Here is a 16,913-nt window from a genome sequence, read left to right on the forward strand (position 1 = left end):
TTTTGAAGAAAATTATAGGACATTAAATTTACAAAAGAACTTTTGAATAAATATTAAAGCTCTGATCTAGATTTCTAGTCTTCTTTGATCTTCCTTTTTCCCAAAACATTTTTATCTAAATCATAATGAACCAGGACCCTTTTCCTTAGTTTATCTTCTCTTCAACCACAATTACAAATTCACAACTGACATATATGAAACAGATTCTAGCCAAAATTTTCAAATATCAAAATTCTTATTTATTTCAAGGTCCTCAGGCAACATTTCTTCTATGAATCAGATTGATCAGATTGAAATAATTTCTCCTCCCACAAATGTATCATGCTTGTTTCACCATTCCTAATGACTTAATACATTCAACTGTCCAGTATAGTGTCTGTTTTATCACTTAAGTAGATATTAAAACTCCTTGACAATAGTTACAATAATTTTCATTCCTGGATACTCAGCACAAAGCACAGTGCCTTGTAACAGACATGAATAATGCAGAGGAAAGAACACTGAATTTTGAGTCAATCCAGATTGAATTCTGGCTTTCTTAGTTACTGGTTATGGGCATGACTTATATGACATATGACTTGTGGACATGGTTCTTATCTCTATGAGCAAAAGCTTCTTCATTTAAAAAAATAAGGGGAATGTATCAGATATATCAAAACATCATCGCCTACAAAACATTTGAATTTGAAATTCTGAATCTTTCTGAAATATCAGGGCTTTCACCCCACTCCAATTTTCTGTTTCCCAAGATTATTAAACAGTGATGGCACAAACACACTAATTAATGTCATGAACACATACAAGGGACATTGATTCATTTAGCAACTGAAAATATGTTCAGTTCAATACTTCACAGGCAAATTAAAGTCAATTATTTATGTTATATGTTATATATTTATAATTTTATAAGCAGAAATAATTAGTCCAAGGAAACTATGAAAATTATTTAAATATGATCATATAATACCAGCAAGGCCATAAAATGAAAACAATAATTTAAAGTCAGTGCCTGAAACATTATAAATAATAAACATAAATTTCAAAAATTTTACACTTGAACACATACCAAGAAGAGGAGACATGTTCTGAAAGATTCTAAGAAGCTCTGGTGTAAGACATGGACTGTTTTCCAATGTCACTAACCTAGAAAAATAAAATAAGATGCAAAAGTCATTTTCCTATAAAAAATATATTTTTAAAATAACTGATAACAGATACAAACTTATTTTCTTATCAAATATTCAATATGATCTATAGCTGACAATGTAACATACAAGTAAAGAAATAAAGTCCTTAAAAAATTCAAAATCTCAGAAAGCCAGTATAAAAATTAATCTGCCTGTGTGTGTACACACATACATACATGTACAAACTAATAGGGCAGAAAAGGTATTTTCCCCCACAAAAAAAAACTATTTTTTTCAGTATAAGATACTTTGAAGCCAATCTTCTACTGAATACACCAATCTTCTCTAGGGAAAGGTTCATTATGTTCAAATATCTAACAGCAATAAAATTGTACTGCTGGAAGAAAAATAATTCTTGCTTTGGTCAATTAACGAAGATAAGCACTTTAGTTAACCTTTTTGTTGTTAATATTATTGATTTTTGTAAAAGCATCTGACCTATAAACTGGTTGAGCCTGCAATTCCCAAATTATTTCCAGATTAATTAAATAGAATCTGTATTTTGTTTTTATTATTTTGGTTTTTTGGCAAGATTTTTTTTATTCCAACTAGTAATTTTCATCACATTCCTGCTGTGTAAATACACAAACACTTCACTACTTCCAAAACTTCTCTTAGCACCCTTTTCTGTAATTTATAGTCTAGAGCCCTGAGAAGGAAACTGTCTATGATCAAAGAGCTAATATGTGTGAGAGAGAAGATTTGATCCTAGGTATTGCTGACACTAAAATTGGCCTTCCTTAACTATGCTGCATTGCCTCTCTTAAAAATAAATACATCTTGCATAAACAGACGGCTATAGAATGAAAGAAATTGTACGCTAAGAATTAATAGGGAAATGCTAGCTAGGTAGCACTCTCCTTTACAATAACTGAAATAATAAGCATTGTCTTTCAGTTGTTTTTTAGTTTTGTCCCAATTCTTTGACCCCATTTGCAGTTTGTTTGTTTTTTAAGGTAATGGAAAAGTTTGCCTTTTCCTTCTCTAGCTCACTTTACCAATAAGGAAATTGAGGCCAGTTGAGTTAAGTGACTTGCCATGGGTTATACAGCTAGTAAATGTCTGAAGCCAGATTTTTAACTCAGAAAGATTAGAAGTCTGAAAGATTCTTAACTCCAGATCCAACACTCTATCCATGTCACCACCCAGCTGTCCCAAATAGTAAGAACCATGCCTAAAAACATGAAGATTTCAAGTGGATGTATGAAAAGTCTTTTTAATCTAAATGTGAATAAACAGGAACAAGATACCAAGTATATTAAAGACGTTAAGGTTGTAATAAAAAAAGATCTTTGAAAGATTAAACAACTTTATGTGTAATGATCAACTACACTCCAGAGAATCTTTTTTTTTTTTAAACCCTTACCTTCCGTCTTGGAGTCAATACTGTGTATTACCTCCAAGGCAGAAGAGTAGTATGGGCTAGGCAATAGGGTAAGTGACTTGCCCAGGGTCACACAGCTGGGAAATATCTGAGGCCAGATTTGAACCTAGGACCTTCCATCTCTAGGCCTGGCTCTCAATCCACTGAGCTACCCAGCTGCCCCCTCCAGAGAATCTTTGATAAAAACATGCTACTAATTTCTTGGCAAAGAGACCATGGCCTAAACGTGCAAAATGAGGCACGGTTTTAGACATGGCCAAAGTGTGGATGTGGGCTGGTTTATTGGTAAAAAAAAAGGAGTAGATGACAGGGAAGAATTAGATAAAGCAAGGGACTAGAAAGTGGTGTTAAAAAACAACAACAACAACAAAAGTGTCAATCTATTTTTTTAATGCAGAGAAAAGGGAATTCAAAGAGAAAGAGACAAATAGGGCAGCTTTGGAGGATACCTGCTGAATTTTTTACATACTTCCAAAAAAAAAACACAAACAAATAACAGATTATATATAATACATCTGAAGTTTCATGTGTAATCTTTTTGTTTTTTGCATAGAAAATGTTCATATTTGCTGATATAAAATAAACTAACATGAAAAATGAAGGTTTTTTCCATTCCTGAATAGATATTAAATTATCAAAATACAGGTCCTATTCTGACCAAAGGTGATCTCTCATTCTAAATCAAATCAGCCTTTCAAAAGTTGTTTCTTCAATGCTATTTAAAGTGAAGTCACTCAAACACTATAAAAATTTCCAAATGTATTTCCTTGAATCTAATGACCTACAAGTATTTTTTTCTTACATGATTAATATATGCCAGGCTCAGTGTTAGGTACTGGGGATAAAGTGTCAAAAAATGAAAAAACAACCACTATTCTGAAGAGGCTTATATTCTATCATAGCAGATATGTACATAGATATGTAAGAATATACAGTATAAATGAGTCAGTAGAGAAATATAATTTGCTAAGTATAAACCTAACATTTTGTTATAAGAAAGCACAGCAAGAAAAAATTGGTGAAATATAAGGAAAAATTTTTATTTCAGAAAATATTTTTTAAAAGTGGCTCTGTATAAATGTTTCATACTGCTAATATACACACCAAAATATTTAACTCAAATCAGAATAAAATGCAAAAATTAGAGGAATTATACATATTCTGCTGAACAAAAGCACAATTATTTTAGGGTTAGAGAAGAAAAATCAGTTCATCTCTGGGATGGGTTTTCAAAATTCAAAATCATTAATGAGTTAATAACATTAAGCAATTTATCCTAATAAATGGAAAAGTAATACTTTTCATAATAAGCCCTAGAGTGAATGTAATTCTTAACTAGCATGTCTGTTGGCAAACTTTGCAAGTGATGTTGTTTTATTTTAAGGCAAAACAATGGACAAAAATCTCTGATTACTTGCTGAAACATAAACCAATGATAAGTTAAAAAATTCAGTCAACTTGCTATTTTGTTTAGAAACAAATTACCTACTAATCTAAGTTTTTGCTCTGAATATACTTGGTATATGATCATCTTGACACAATTAAAATAATTGTACATTAAGAGGAATTTTAATGCAAAACAAGCACAGTACTTTTTTAAAACTGGGAATTATGAGAATATAAATTCATATTTGAGAGCTCATACTTCTATTTTTTTCCATTTGTTAAAAATACAACAGGAAATAGTAATGTGACCTTGTTTGTATTGACTGCTGTTACCTCAAGTTCAAAAACACTGATATTTTACTCTTCCTTGTGCTATTGCTTAACAATTTATTTTTATAGCTTTGCTGTCATTACATGACCACATTTAAATAATTTTCATAGTTTCCCTTGTGCTTATAAAAGTATAAATACTGTAACACATAAAATTGGACTTTAAGTCACCTAAGAAGTATTGAACAGAACATATTTTCAGCTGTTAACTGAATCAATGTCCCTTGCTACAATGTTCTGTAGGCTATGGTGTTTTGAGATAGAAAGGAATTAGCCGATGTATTCCCCTTATTTTTTAAAATGAAGAAGCTGTTGTTCATAGAGATAAAGAAGCATGCCCAACAAGTCACATAGCCAGTAGGTAAGAAAGCCAGATAATGACAAGAACTGGAGGAGCTAAGGGGAAAACAAGTACATTAATGCACTGCTCATTTAAACTGGTCCAACCATTATTGAATTTAGAATCATGACTAAAAAGTTATTAAACTAGGAATAGCCTTTGACTAGAAATACTGCTAGGTTTATTCTCTAATGAGATTATAAAAGAAGGGAAAAGGACCTATGTGGAAAAAAATTTGATAGAATATCTTTGTGTAGTGACAAAGAACTGGAAACCATGGGATGCCCATCAACTAAGGAACAGCTGAACAAATTATGATATATAGTGTCATAATTGATACTATATAAGTATAGTGCTGTGAGAAAAAAAGGGTAACTTTCCAGAAAAACCTAAGATTGTATGAACACCGAAGTCAGTAGAACAAGGAGAGCAAGGGATAGAACATCATCAAAAGCAAAGGACTTGAAAAGACGTAAGAACTCTGATGGATGTAAAAACCAATCATGATTCCAGAGGGCTCATAATAATACATGCTACAGAGGGAGATGAAAGATTCAGGATGAAAACTGAGGCATATTTTTTGGACATGGACACTAAAAGATCAGGACAAGATTAGTATACACGTAAGAAAGGATTGTTCACTTAACACTGAAATATCACTGGAGTGTATCAAATGAAAGTCAAGGATGTTTTATACTAGCCCCAGTATCAACAAATCTCTGCCATATTTCCAAGTACAAATTTCCATTATTTATTTGTGGGCCGAATTTTGTGAAAATTGGCATACAAACTGAAATAAAAACACTTCATACATACTCTCCACTCTAGGCTCTTAAAGGCTATGTCAGTAGAGAAGTAACTCTATTATACCCTAAAACAACACTGAAAGAGCTTTCCATACAGATTCAGAAATGGGGGAAAGGGGAATAGGGGATAACACAGCCAACAGCAGTGAGCATAATATATTGGAAATAAAACTGACCAGAAATCCTTGATCTTTGCCCCTTATAACCCATAGGACCTTGGGAAAACCAGTTAACCTTTCTCTAGATCTCAATGATCTCATCTAAAAAAACAAAGGAATTAGACCAGATGGCCTCCAAAGTCCCCTGCAACTCTATAATCCTAAGACTTTCATAAAATGCACCTTATATTATCACAAATGAGTTCAATAAAGACTTATTAAAATTTTAAATACTTGGAGAGGAGGGTGCTAGTAATCTAAAAATGAAAGGATTGCTCTGAAATACAAGAAGCTGATATTAAAGTATGGCTACAGAAGCATGTACAAAAATACTATAATAAAGTTAAAATTATTTGAAAATTTTAAAATATTTAATGAAAAACAATGGAATAAGAGTTTGATGATCTGAATAGGCAGGAATATAGAAAAGAATATAAGCAAAGAAAAAGAAATATGGGACAAGAATACAGAGGGTAATACAGTCTGGCTGAAAAAAAATGGTTATGTTTAGAAAAGTGGTATAAGACTGGAAAAGATTTAATTTTTTAAAATAACATCAATGAAACATTTTTTAAATAAAGATAAATGTAATTAAGAAGGGAAGACTAACCCAACAGGATAATTACTACGAAACCAATGGAATATATACTTTAAAAAAAACTATAATAGAAATTCACCATTTCAAATAAAATCCACTTATTTCTTCCTTTTAAACTGGAATATTTGTATTTGTTGATAGTTAAGGTCACAATAAAAAGAAAATTCAAAGGGAAAAAAAAGTAATTTCATACCAGATTGTGGTAGAATTCTAAGATAATAAATTTATATTTTATTGAACACACAATGTAATACAACTAAAACAAATTAACATTGTCAGATCTGTATATTACAAAGACTACTTTGATAATACTAAAAAGATTCAGAAATATAATTGGAGGATAGGGAAACCATTAAAAAGCTATTATAATTAGTCTATGCCAAAGTAGTAGAAGTATAAGTAGAAAGAGAAATAGAGAGATATAGGTAAAATCAACATAAATAAATCAACTGAATAGATATGAGGAAAAAAGTCAAAGCTAACTCACATTTGAAGTCTAAGTGATACCATCAATAGGAGAATAGTGACAATATCAACAAAATAGGGAAGCTACAAAAAGGAGTCACTTTATAGAGGGAAGGGATGATTTCTCATTTGGACAATCTGAATATGAAATGTGAGTAGAATATCTACTTGGCAGCTAGGAAGTATAGCAGAGAGAACACTGGGCCAAGATTTAAGAAGGCCTCAGAACATACCCCTTACAAATCATAGCTGTGACTTTGGGCAAATCATTTCATGTCTGCCTCAGTTTCCTTAATTGTAAAATTAAATACCAACTATCTCCCAAGGTTGTTGTGAAGATCAAATAAAATAGTAATTATAAAGCCCTTAGCACAGTGCCTGGGATACAATATGTGCTATAAAAATGTCAGATATTATTTATGGTTGTGTGTGTGGTTGGGGTTGTAATATGCAGATAAAGATCAAGGATGATAGGTTTAGAACAAGAAGGAACCTTAGAGCTTCATAGAAAAAGATTAGAAAACAAAGTCCAAAAGAGATGAAAATGTATACAAATAGCAGTTAAAAATGATGGATTTGAATTTGCTGAGAAAATCAAGAATGGACATACAGAATGAGATTCACTCACTGGAGGTTAAAACTAGTAGTCAAATGCTGAAGAGATTTTAAATAGAGAAAGAGAGAGAGAGGGAGAGGGCAGGACATCTTAGGAGATTCCCAACTCTGGCCCCTGCCACTTCTCCAGAGTAAAAGGGCATAGTATGCAGACAGGCTGGAGCTTAGACCTCTAAGAGCAAAAGAACAGTCTAATTCTCACTATAAATTGTTGATAACTAGAGAATCCTAGCATACTCCTAGATAACAATTTTTAAATGACAATATTTTGATACATTTGCATCATAATTTGTCTTTATAAATGTTTCATTTTTAAGTTTCTGTAATTTTTTAAAACTATGTTTCCTCTACATATGCAACTTACATAATAATGGCTTAAATACAATTAAAATATAAGTCAGAATTTCCTTTTCTTTTAAAAATAAAGTTCTCAAGAGAAAAGCTACAACATATAATAGAAGTCCTGACTACATGCAAACATTTATTGAGCATGTAATATGTAAAAGCAATATAAAATGTAAAAGCGAAACACAAACATGAAAATTTGATCCCTACCCTCAAGAAGCTGAAGTAGACACAGAATCATAGCTTATATAAGCTGGAAAGTGCCCTTTAAAGAAACTCAGAGGAATCATCCCCTTGCTTTCACGTAGAGATAATTGTGACATTTACAAATTAGTTGTCTTTTTATCTTTGAGCAACTTGTGTAATCTGCTCTCTTTATTCACCAATAAATTAATGTCTAATCAGATGATTCCAAAAGTCTACTTTTGTCCTAAAAATTTTAATAATTTAAAAACACAGATGAAAAGCTTAGGGTGGAGATTAAGAGGAGAAGAAACAAAGGGGCTAAACTTTGATTCAGCGAAGCTATGACTTCAGTGGCATAGAAAACACCCAGTGAGAAAGCTTCCTTTGCTAATGCAACTTAAATAGCATTGTGTTCCCTAGGATGACAAAGTCTACACTTTTCAGGTATGGCTAAAAGTTGAATCTACAATATCCAGAATCTGAGACACTGTCTATATTCACCATGTCACATTTCCTCACACACACTGCATATAATATAAAAGAAAATATACATATTTGAAATATGTACTTGTATGAAGCAAAAAAGGAAAAACTAAAACATAAGAAGTAGAATTAGTCAATTGCAAAACAAGGGAATAATAAATTATTCTGTGCCAACAAGTTACAAATGCATGCTTTTCTGCAAACCTATGATCCATCAGACAAAATTCCTTCTAAAGTAGTATAAAAAAAGAAATAAAAATTACTAAATGAAATAATTATCAATATTTAGCAAATCATTCTAAAATACAAAGTATACAATAAATATAAAATTTATAAAACTACATAACAAATAATTCTTGAATAAATTTAAAAGATATACAGAGTAATAATACATTCAAACAAGATTATGAAGGATAATGAATGACCATACTAAATTTCTTATGAATATTTGTATTTACTAGTTATTTGGACAGCACCTGAAAATTCTGATCATGGAACATATATGAGTCTGAAATATATTGAATGAAAGATAGGTATGAAATAATCTTGTGATAAAGGGAAATTGGGAAGAACTGCAAAGCAAAACAAAGAAAAATTTAAATCTATTTCCATAGAAAAAATATAATAATTATTTTGGTATGTGTATATTTTCACATTTAAATCCATATGGTCTAAATTCTATCACTAAACTGATACCTTTTCAGTGAAAGTATGCTTTTATTTCACAGAGCTCCACAGAATTTAGGAAGTGTTATTTTTATCTTATGTACATAATATAAGCAATCACAAAAGAGTTTTTTGTTTTAAGATAAAATAAAGTTTAATTAAAAAAAATAACCACAAAAGAACTGACAATTAATATTAAAATTAGTAACAAAGAAAAAACCTATTTTATACTGAAAACAATCAAATGTATTTTAAAAACTGTTAAAACATTCCTTATTTTACTTCCTTTTCTACTAAGCTAAAAGACGATATGTTCATTAGGGAATGAATTATGCTTCACACACACTCAATGAAATTTACTTAGGCAACTACCTTTTAAAGATGCTATTCCCCAATACAGGACACTCAGAACAAAACTATTATCCTTAAGGCCCACTTTTTCCTTTCTCTTTCCTTTCCTTGTCTTGTCCTGAGGTGTTTTTCTCCTATTTTCCATTGTTTCTCTCCTCATTTTTCTCACTCTGTTGACCTCTTAAATGCACACTGAATATTACAGATGCAATCTAGCAACTGAATCAAAAACTACAATTCAAAGTGTAAGGCTGGATGCTATGAGATGCATCATACAAGAGTTACTAGAAAATAATTTCTTTTCAGTTCAAGCTATTTGTTTAATAAATGAATCCAATCAACAGCTATTTAGGAGTCCTTGCTATTTTGTGAAGTTGGGTTTGCAATTACATGCTCCTTCTTTTCCTTCCTCCTACTCACCAAATATAAACTCTCAATCTATTGGATCTTAAGTGAAAATTTTAATTCTTCCTAATGACATGTAGACACTAATTACTTTTTGGTCTCTGAGGGAGAAAATAAAATACAGAAGACAGTCATTCACCTAATTTTTTGTTTTTCACCCTTACTCAATGGAACTTTTTCACTGCTACTCATCCATGAGTATGTTTTGAGGTTTTACCAAAGAAGGAGGACTTGGGAAACATTCAAGTCAACTTCCTTTTAAAAGACTGCTAACTTTTCTTAGTATATTGATAATATAATGAAGCTAGATAATAATTTTTATCCCTTTCAAGGCTGCATTCCTGCCTCATTGCCATAGGATCTCTCCCTACCAAGCCAGAGAAACTTCACCATGGAAGCTCACTCCACTGTTGGACTACTTTTCCTATCGAAGTACCTCCACCCCTAAAGCCTTACCCTGGGATTGGCTGCTTCTCCTCAGAATTTCCGATTGAATGAGGCTGTCCAGACCAAGTATGTTGTCTTCTTGTTCCAGGCTACACAAATGACTCATCTCCACAGGACTTTTTCTTTTCCCTCCCTCCCCCTCTTAGAGTTCCCTTTTATGTGTAGTAAGGGCTAGGCAATTGGGGATATATTGCCTGGGGTCACACAGGTAGGAAGTATCTGAGGACAAATTTAAACTCAGAACCTCCAAACTCCAGGTCTGACTCTTTATTCATTCTGCAACTTGAATGCCCCTAAATCCATTTTATAAAGAAATATCTGGGAACAGAAAATTAGATAAGAAATCCAAAGGATTTGAATTAGGATCTATATTTGCCTCACACCATATGCTACAATAAATTCTAATGGGATCTATAACCTAAATAATAATAGCTAACAGTTATACAGTACATTATGGTTCACCAAATAGTTCTCATAATGTTCCAAAAGTTTCAGTGAAGTTTTAACCTGTAAAAGTAATATCTTTATGGTGGCATAGTATTTGAAAAGAAAGAAGGTGCTAAGGATCATAGTTTTTAGAAGATCTATAAGCAATTAACTATTGGAAATCTAACCATAAGATAATTGTCCAAAAACCAATGAGTGAATATGAATTGAATCAATCTTGAGGCACTGAAACATATCAATCTTGAAATTCTCTCGTATGAACAAAACCTGAAGGCAAAATAAATCTGCACCAAAATGAAAGGATGGTTTATAGGTTCTCCTTTGAGAAGGAAATCAAGGAATTGGTTTTATCATTCATCCAAAGACATCAAGAAACAATATTTAATGGGACCTTCCATCTTTCATGTTGCAATAATCACACTTAGTACTTGCAAAAAAATGTCCATAAAATTAAGTACAAACTAGGATTCTTTGTTCATTTTTATTTGCTTTTCCTCTAGTTTGGATGTAATTATTATGTTTTTCCTTTTTCTTCTTTCCTTACACTATTTCATAGAAGTCATTAAAACTGACTTGGTGTAGTCTTGCTTCTGTTACATGAATGCACTACAGTTTATTTAATTTTTCCTCCCTAGTTAGACATGTGTTGTATCCAGTTCTTTGTAATTATATAAGAATGCTTTGAAAAAAAAATTGAGAAGAGGGTTTCAGATAATACTTTCATGGTATATTCACAACACTGCAAATTTTAGTAAAAGGGCAATTCTTAAATGTACTACTCTGTTATTTTCCCAAAGCAATATATGTGTATGTAGGCTATACATACATGTAATATATGTAAAATATTAGGGTGTGTTGGAGCACAAAAGACAACACGGCCATTCAATGCAGCTGAGGAAGTCTCCAGGTATAACAATTTTTCATGCCACTGGTCCCAGGCTTCCAACGCCGAGAGTGTGGGACTGTCTCTGTGCATTGACTCTTCCACTTGAATCTCCTTCACGCACAAGTGTCTGTGCACACTCATCTACATCACAGATGAAAGCGCACAAAGACAATCGTCATCCTCGATTACCGAGAGACGACTACTATAACTATTTATGTGCAGTACTCTTCCATAAAATGTAAGCTACCTGAAGACAGAGACTTTATTACAGCTTGTATTCCCAACATGAACTACAGTGCCTGGCACATAGTAAGCCCTTAATAAATGCTTCTTCACTGACTGAAAGACAGAAACATACAAGAGTAAAAGCTACAGATTCAAAAGTAATTCTATTGCAGCTATAGGTGGTTGATGATAACGAAAAATCAGAACTAATCTGAACTTCCCTATGTTAAAACAAGCAGCCTAGACTAGATGATCTTTGGGGTCCAATTGCATCCTAAAATTTCATGATTCAATAAAAAAGATTAATCTGGAAATTTGAGCAAAAAACAGTAAGAACGTAAGGAGAAGAATAGAACCTTAGAAGTAAAACAAAATAGATATCTGGGAAGCTCCCAATCACCTACATGAGGTTAGCAGCAGATCTAAGCCTGAGCATACATATAATTCAGGGTCTTGTTCGGACAACAATAGCCTAGAGATCATAAATATTCTGCAAAAGACTTATTTCACACACTCATCATATTATGAAGATAATCCTACTCCCTGAGTGGTTGTGGCACTGACACAAGAGATTCACTGGGTATGAATAAGCTGGAAAGACTTGCTTTGTAAAGAGTATTGTCCTGGGCAACAAATTGTGTCTGCTGCCTAAGGCTCAATCTAACAAAATATGGCCTTGAAAATATATATTAACTGAGAATCTGATGGGCTAAAGAGATTATATTAAATGCTAAGAGGAACATGGAGAAAAAAGTCTAATATTACATAGTTAGAACAACTATGAATTTTTTTTCTTTAGAAAACAAGATGGAAATATACATTAAGAGCTGTAAAGCTGTTCACATTCACTGACCTAGAGATCTTAGGCCCTAAAGACATTATTGAGAGTGTAAAATGTTATGTGTGCATGAAAATATTCACAGAAGCTTTGTTTGTTATTACAAATAACTTGAAATAACACAAATGCAAAGAATGAGAGAAACAGCTGAATAGATTGCAAAATGTGAATATTATAGGTTGTATTAGGTTATTAGAAATGACAATTATTGAGAATATAAAGGGAATTATATGAAGAGAAAAGAGAATAAGACAAATACACACCATGATTACATTGAAAAAAATAACAGCTACAAAATGGAGAGAAAATAGCATCTGAGCAAAACAAATCCAAAGGGAACTCAAAAGCAGAAAATGTTTATATTAGCACAAACACACGTGAGTTACATATTTTAAAGGAATTGTAAACAATGTGGAGTTTTGTTCTTCCACACAATTTTCATGCACTTGTTTAGATAAAAGTTTTTGTTCACTGTATAAAAGAAAAAGAAAAAGGGGAATTGGTGCATAAGAAAAAGAAAACTTGTGCGTAAAGGTTTTATGTAATTCTACTACTACATTCTTAATATATTTAAAATATTCTTTTACAAATACTGTTTTGAAGTATTGTTCCTAGGTTCTTATAGACCAATTTTCCCTTCAGTTATATTTTCAAATAACTGGATAACTTTTAAGTATATATATAGTTGGGGGAGGGGAAAGAAATATATATGTGTATATATATTTATATATACATATGTACATAGATATAGATAGTTGGGGCAACTAGGTGGCTCAGTGTATGGAAAGCCAGACCTGGAAATAGGAGATCCTGGGTTCAAATCTGACCCCGACACTTCCTAACTGTGTGACCTGTATTGATGAGGGATACTGAGAGAGGGGGACTCGAAAGAGGATGACACAGAAAACAGTTATAAGGGACTGAATTCAAGGACAAAACTTTCTTCTTGTTTCTCTTTGCTGGACAGCCCTAATGGAGTCTGACCTAACAGATGGTGAGTCAGCCTCTCCTTCTTATTACAAAGTTCTGAGGACAGTTTCTGTAATTAAAGATCTAATTTATTTCTTGGGGGAAAGGAACGGGGAGAGAGGGATGGAGGAATATCCCTAATTCTGTTACTATCACTTATTGAAGGCTTTAGTTCAAGTCTCTTCAAAGAAAATAAAGTTGACTTCCCCTGAGAGGGGGGAAAAAAAAAACAGTTATAGTTCAACTGGGGTCTTCACTGGGCATGATTCTTTCTCTTCAGCTCAGCCAGGTAGAGATACTACTTCTGCCTTCCTCCTTCAGAAGGGTTGTCCAGAAAGAAGAGAAGTGAAGTAGTCAAGTCAAAATGAAGAAGTGACCAGACCAGCAGTTCTGGCTAACAGCTCCTGCTTTTCAAATCTTCCATGCAACTCTCCCCTCCCCTGCTAGGCCTGAAAGGATCCATTAATTACTCCCGAGCTCATTTTCTTTGCATCTCAGTTTCTTCTGTCTTTGCCCATTTCTCTCATAACCCCAATTGTCTAGGTCTTATCACTCTTCTGCCTTGGAATCAATATTTAATATAGATTTAAAGACAGAAGGGTATTTTTTTTTTCATGGATAAAACAAAAAAATTATAAAACAGTCCATATCTCAACTCCAAGTATGTCTAGATGAACTCTTGGCCTGCCTGGAATGCCCTCCTTCCTCAACATAGCCAACTTACTTTCCTAGTTTCCTTTAAGTAGCAACTACAATTACAACTTTTTATAGAAAGCCCTTCCTAATCCCTCTTAATTCTTACTGCCTTCCCTCTGTTAATTATTTCTTATTTATCCTATATGTAGCTAATTTTATCTGTATTTTTTATATGTTGTCTCCCTCATTAATGTGTAAGCTCCTTCAGGAAAGGGACTATCTTTTGCTTCTTTTTGTATCTCTAGCATTTAACAAAGTATTTGGTGCATCAGCAGGCACTTAATAAATGGGTGCTGATTATTGATTGAACATCTAATAAGATAATTAAATCTGATATTGGAATACAGCACAACAAAAAACCTTTCTTTTCAGCGTCTGTCATATGACAGAAGAAACATCCTGATATGTGCACAGTAAAAGTTCAAGTATGAATATAATATAATGATACTTGATAGAAGAGCTACAATTCTCAAACCTTTATTAAACAGGTACAAATATTGAAAATCTGCCTTAGAAAGTTCTTTGACTATGTTTTTATTAAAATTACCTGTATGCCCATCAGATAAAAGGAAGTTAGAGAAAGAAGAGAAGAGGAATCTTTCAAGCAATCTCAAATATCTATATGGTGATCTGGGATGATGCAGTTAACTCACAGGGTCACAATGTGGGTCATTTAAAATGTTCAAGGAACACACCTCTCATCTGTGACATCTAGTGGATACTACCTCAAGGTTGTTCATGGTTTCAACATTATATATTTTTTTTTACTTTGTTTTTTATTTTTCTCATATTCCATGTTTTTGCTTACTTCTACTTTCAGCTATTCCTATGAATTTAAAACTTTTTATTTATAATACTGTATCTTTCCACAGTCATTGTGATAAAATTAATTACAATGTGGAAGAGGTAATGAGTAGTGTGGTGTCCAATATGATTCCAAGATTTGAAAAGTTGTGCTAATGGATACATATCCAAATAATAAATAGATGTCATTATTTAAGAATATAATAAAAATTTTAATTTATGTATATAATTTTTTCCAAAGGCAGTTAAGTTGTTAGGACATAAATATGTATTATCTTATTTGGACCTAACTACTCAATAAATAACATTTCTTTTGGCCTATGGTCCTTTGAAAAAATTGAGATACATAAGGCATAATGAATTAAAAAAGCCTGAGAATGCCCTGCTATGGAAAGAATGTTGCCTCTATTGTCAAACAAGGTCACTTTTTGGTTTATGTTTGCTCAACTGTTTCTCTCTGAAGAAATGGCTGTGACACAAAAATAAAAGCTGAGGATAAGGTATTAAAAAAACCCCACATGACCATCTCCTTCTTATGGCTATGTAAAGAATTAATAGATCAAGAATTGAAGACTAACAAACCAATGAGTATTATTGAACTTATCATTCAAGCTATGTGTAATGTAGTTCATTACAATTTCTGGCTCTTAAGCTAACAAATTTGTTCCAAATATAAATATATAATATCTTCTTACTATCTTATTTGTTTGAAGGGCCATTTTTATATGTTTAAGTTTATATATGACTTCTATATATTGATAAACTAATTTCAAATAAAGCCTGTCATTGTGGAATAAATACTTGTTAGCTCCTTGAGGACTGCAATCTATGTCAACAATGAAAAGTAAATGCTACTACCAATGTCAAGATCACTAATTGTAGCAGACCTTATTTCAGATATATCTCAGCACTCTCTGGATTAAAGAAAATAACTTCTGAAGGTCCAATAAAATCAAACTCCAATTTTAGTCATCTCTCATGAAAGACAACCTATGCATAGAAGAATTGACCATAATCCTAATATACTCTCAAAAAAGCTGAAGAAGGCAGGAATAAAAGTAAAATCAAAACCCAGGGTTCTTCCTCTTACCATAATTCTAAACCATCTTCCAGAAGATAAACATGTGGTGGCTGGGAAACATCTGTACTCAGTTGAATAATTGGGAGCAGAAAAGGATACAGGTTCTTGCTGTCTGCTCCTAATCCCTAAAGGAAGTATAAATAAAATTTAACATAAGACATTCTAAAATCATAAAACAAAAAAACAAAAAAATCCCACACAAATCTACATCAATAATTATCCTAAGAGCCAATATGTATTGAATATGATATTTTTTAACTTAAATCTTATTTGCAAATATCAGTTACACCAAATCTGTCCTTTTCTTTTCTTACAAATGGCAAATAAGTATACCAAAAATATCAGCATAGTGTGATGGCAAATAAATAATGTAACCCAAAGTAGGATATTCTTAGGTTTTGGGAGCCTACAAATATAATTTTTTTTTTCAAACATGCATTTCTGTTACCAGCTACATATTTCATTTGTTATTTAGGTATTGTCTTTGTAACTTACAACTTACAAATAAAGTGTTTATAATGTCTAAAATAGAAAGGAGCCAGGGTGGAATGTCTTTAACAAGTACAGACTGTAGTTAATTTCCAGATGAAGAGAAATATCAGTTGCCTGTTTTTCAGAGTTTGTCATTTCTCTATGGTCACAGGACTACTAATAAACAGAGGTGAGATTCTAACTCAAGTATTCCTACCTCCCAAGTCTAGCCCACTAACCATTTATCACAATTCCTTGTCAAATAAGAAACTTTCAACTAAAAATTCTGTTTGCTTAAGTAAACTGAATGAGTCAACTATATCATGAGATGTAAAATCTTGCTA

At 32.3% G+C, this 16,913-nt stretch overlaps 1 protein-coding gene across 1 annotated transcript in view; it reads right to left on the reverse strand.

Moving 5' to 3' along the window:
- Positions 1-16,913, reverse strand: part of IPO11 (importin 11) — a 197,492-nt gene that overhangs the window by 79,246 nt on the left and 101,333 nt on the right. The window contains exons 21-22 of the mRNA XM_007486378.3: positions 16,108-16,223; positions 1,067-1,143 (exon numbers count right to left, since the gene is read on the reverse strand). Coding sequence (XP_007486440.1) covers positions 1,067-1,143; positions 16,108-16,223 — 193 coding nt within the window. The remainder of the gene's footprint in view (positions 1-1,066; positions 1,144-16,107; positions 16,224-16,913) is intronic.

The sequence above is a fragment of the Monodelphis domestica genome, chromosome 3, assembly GCF_027887165.1.
Source record: "Monodelphis domestica isolate mMonDom1 chromosome 3, mMonDom1.pri, whole genome shotgun sequence".
In the NCBI taxonomy this organism is placed as follows: Eukaryota; Metazoa; Chordata; class Mammalia; order Didelphimorphia; family Didelphidae; genus Monodelphis; species Monodelphis domestica.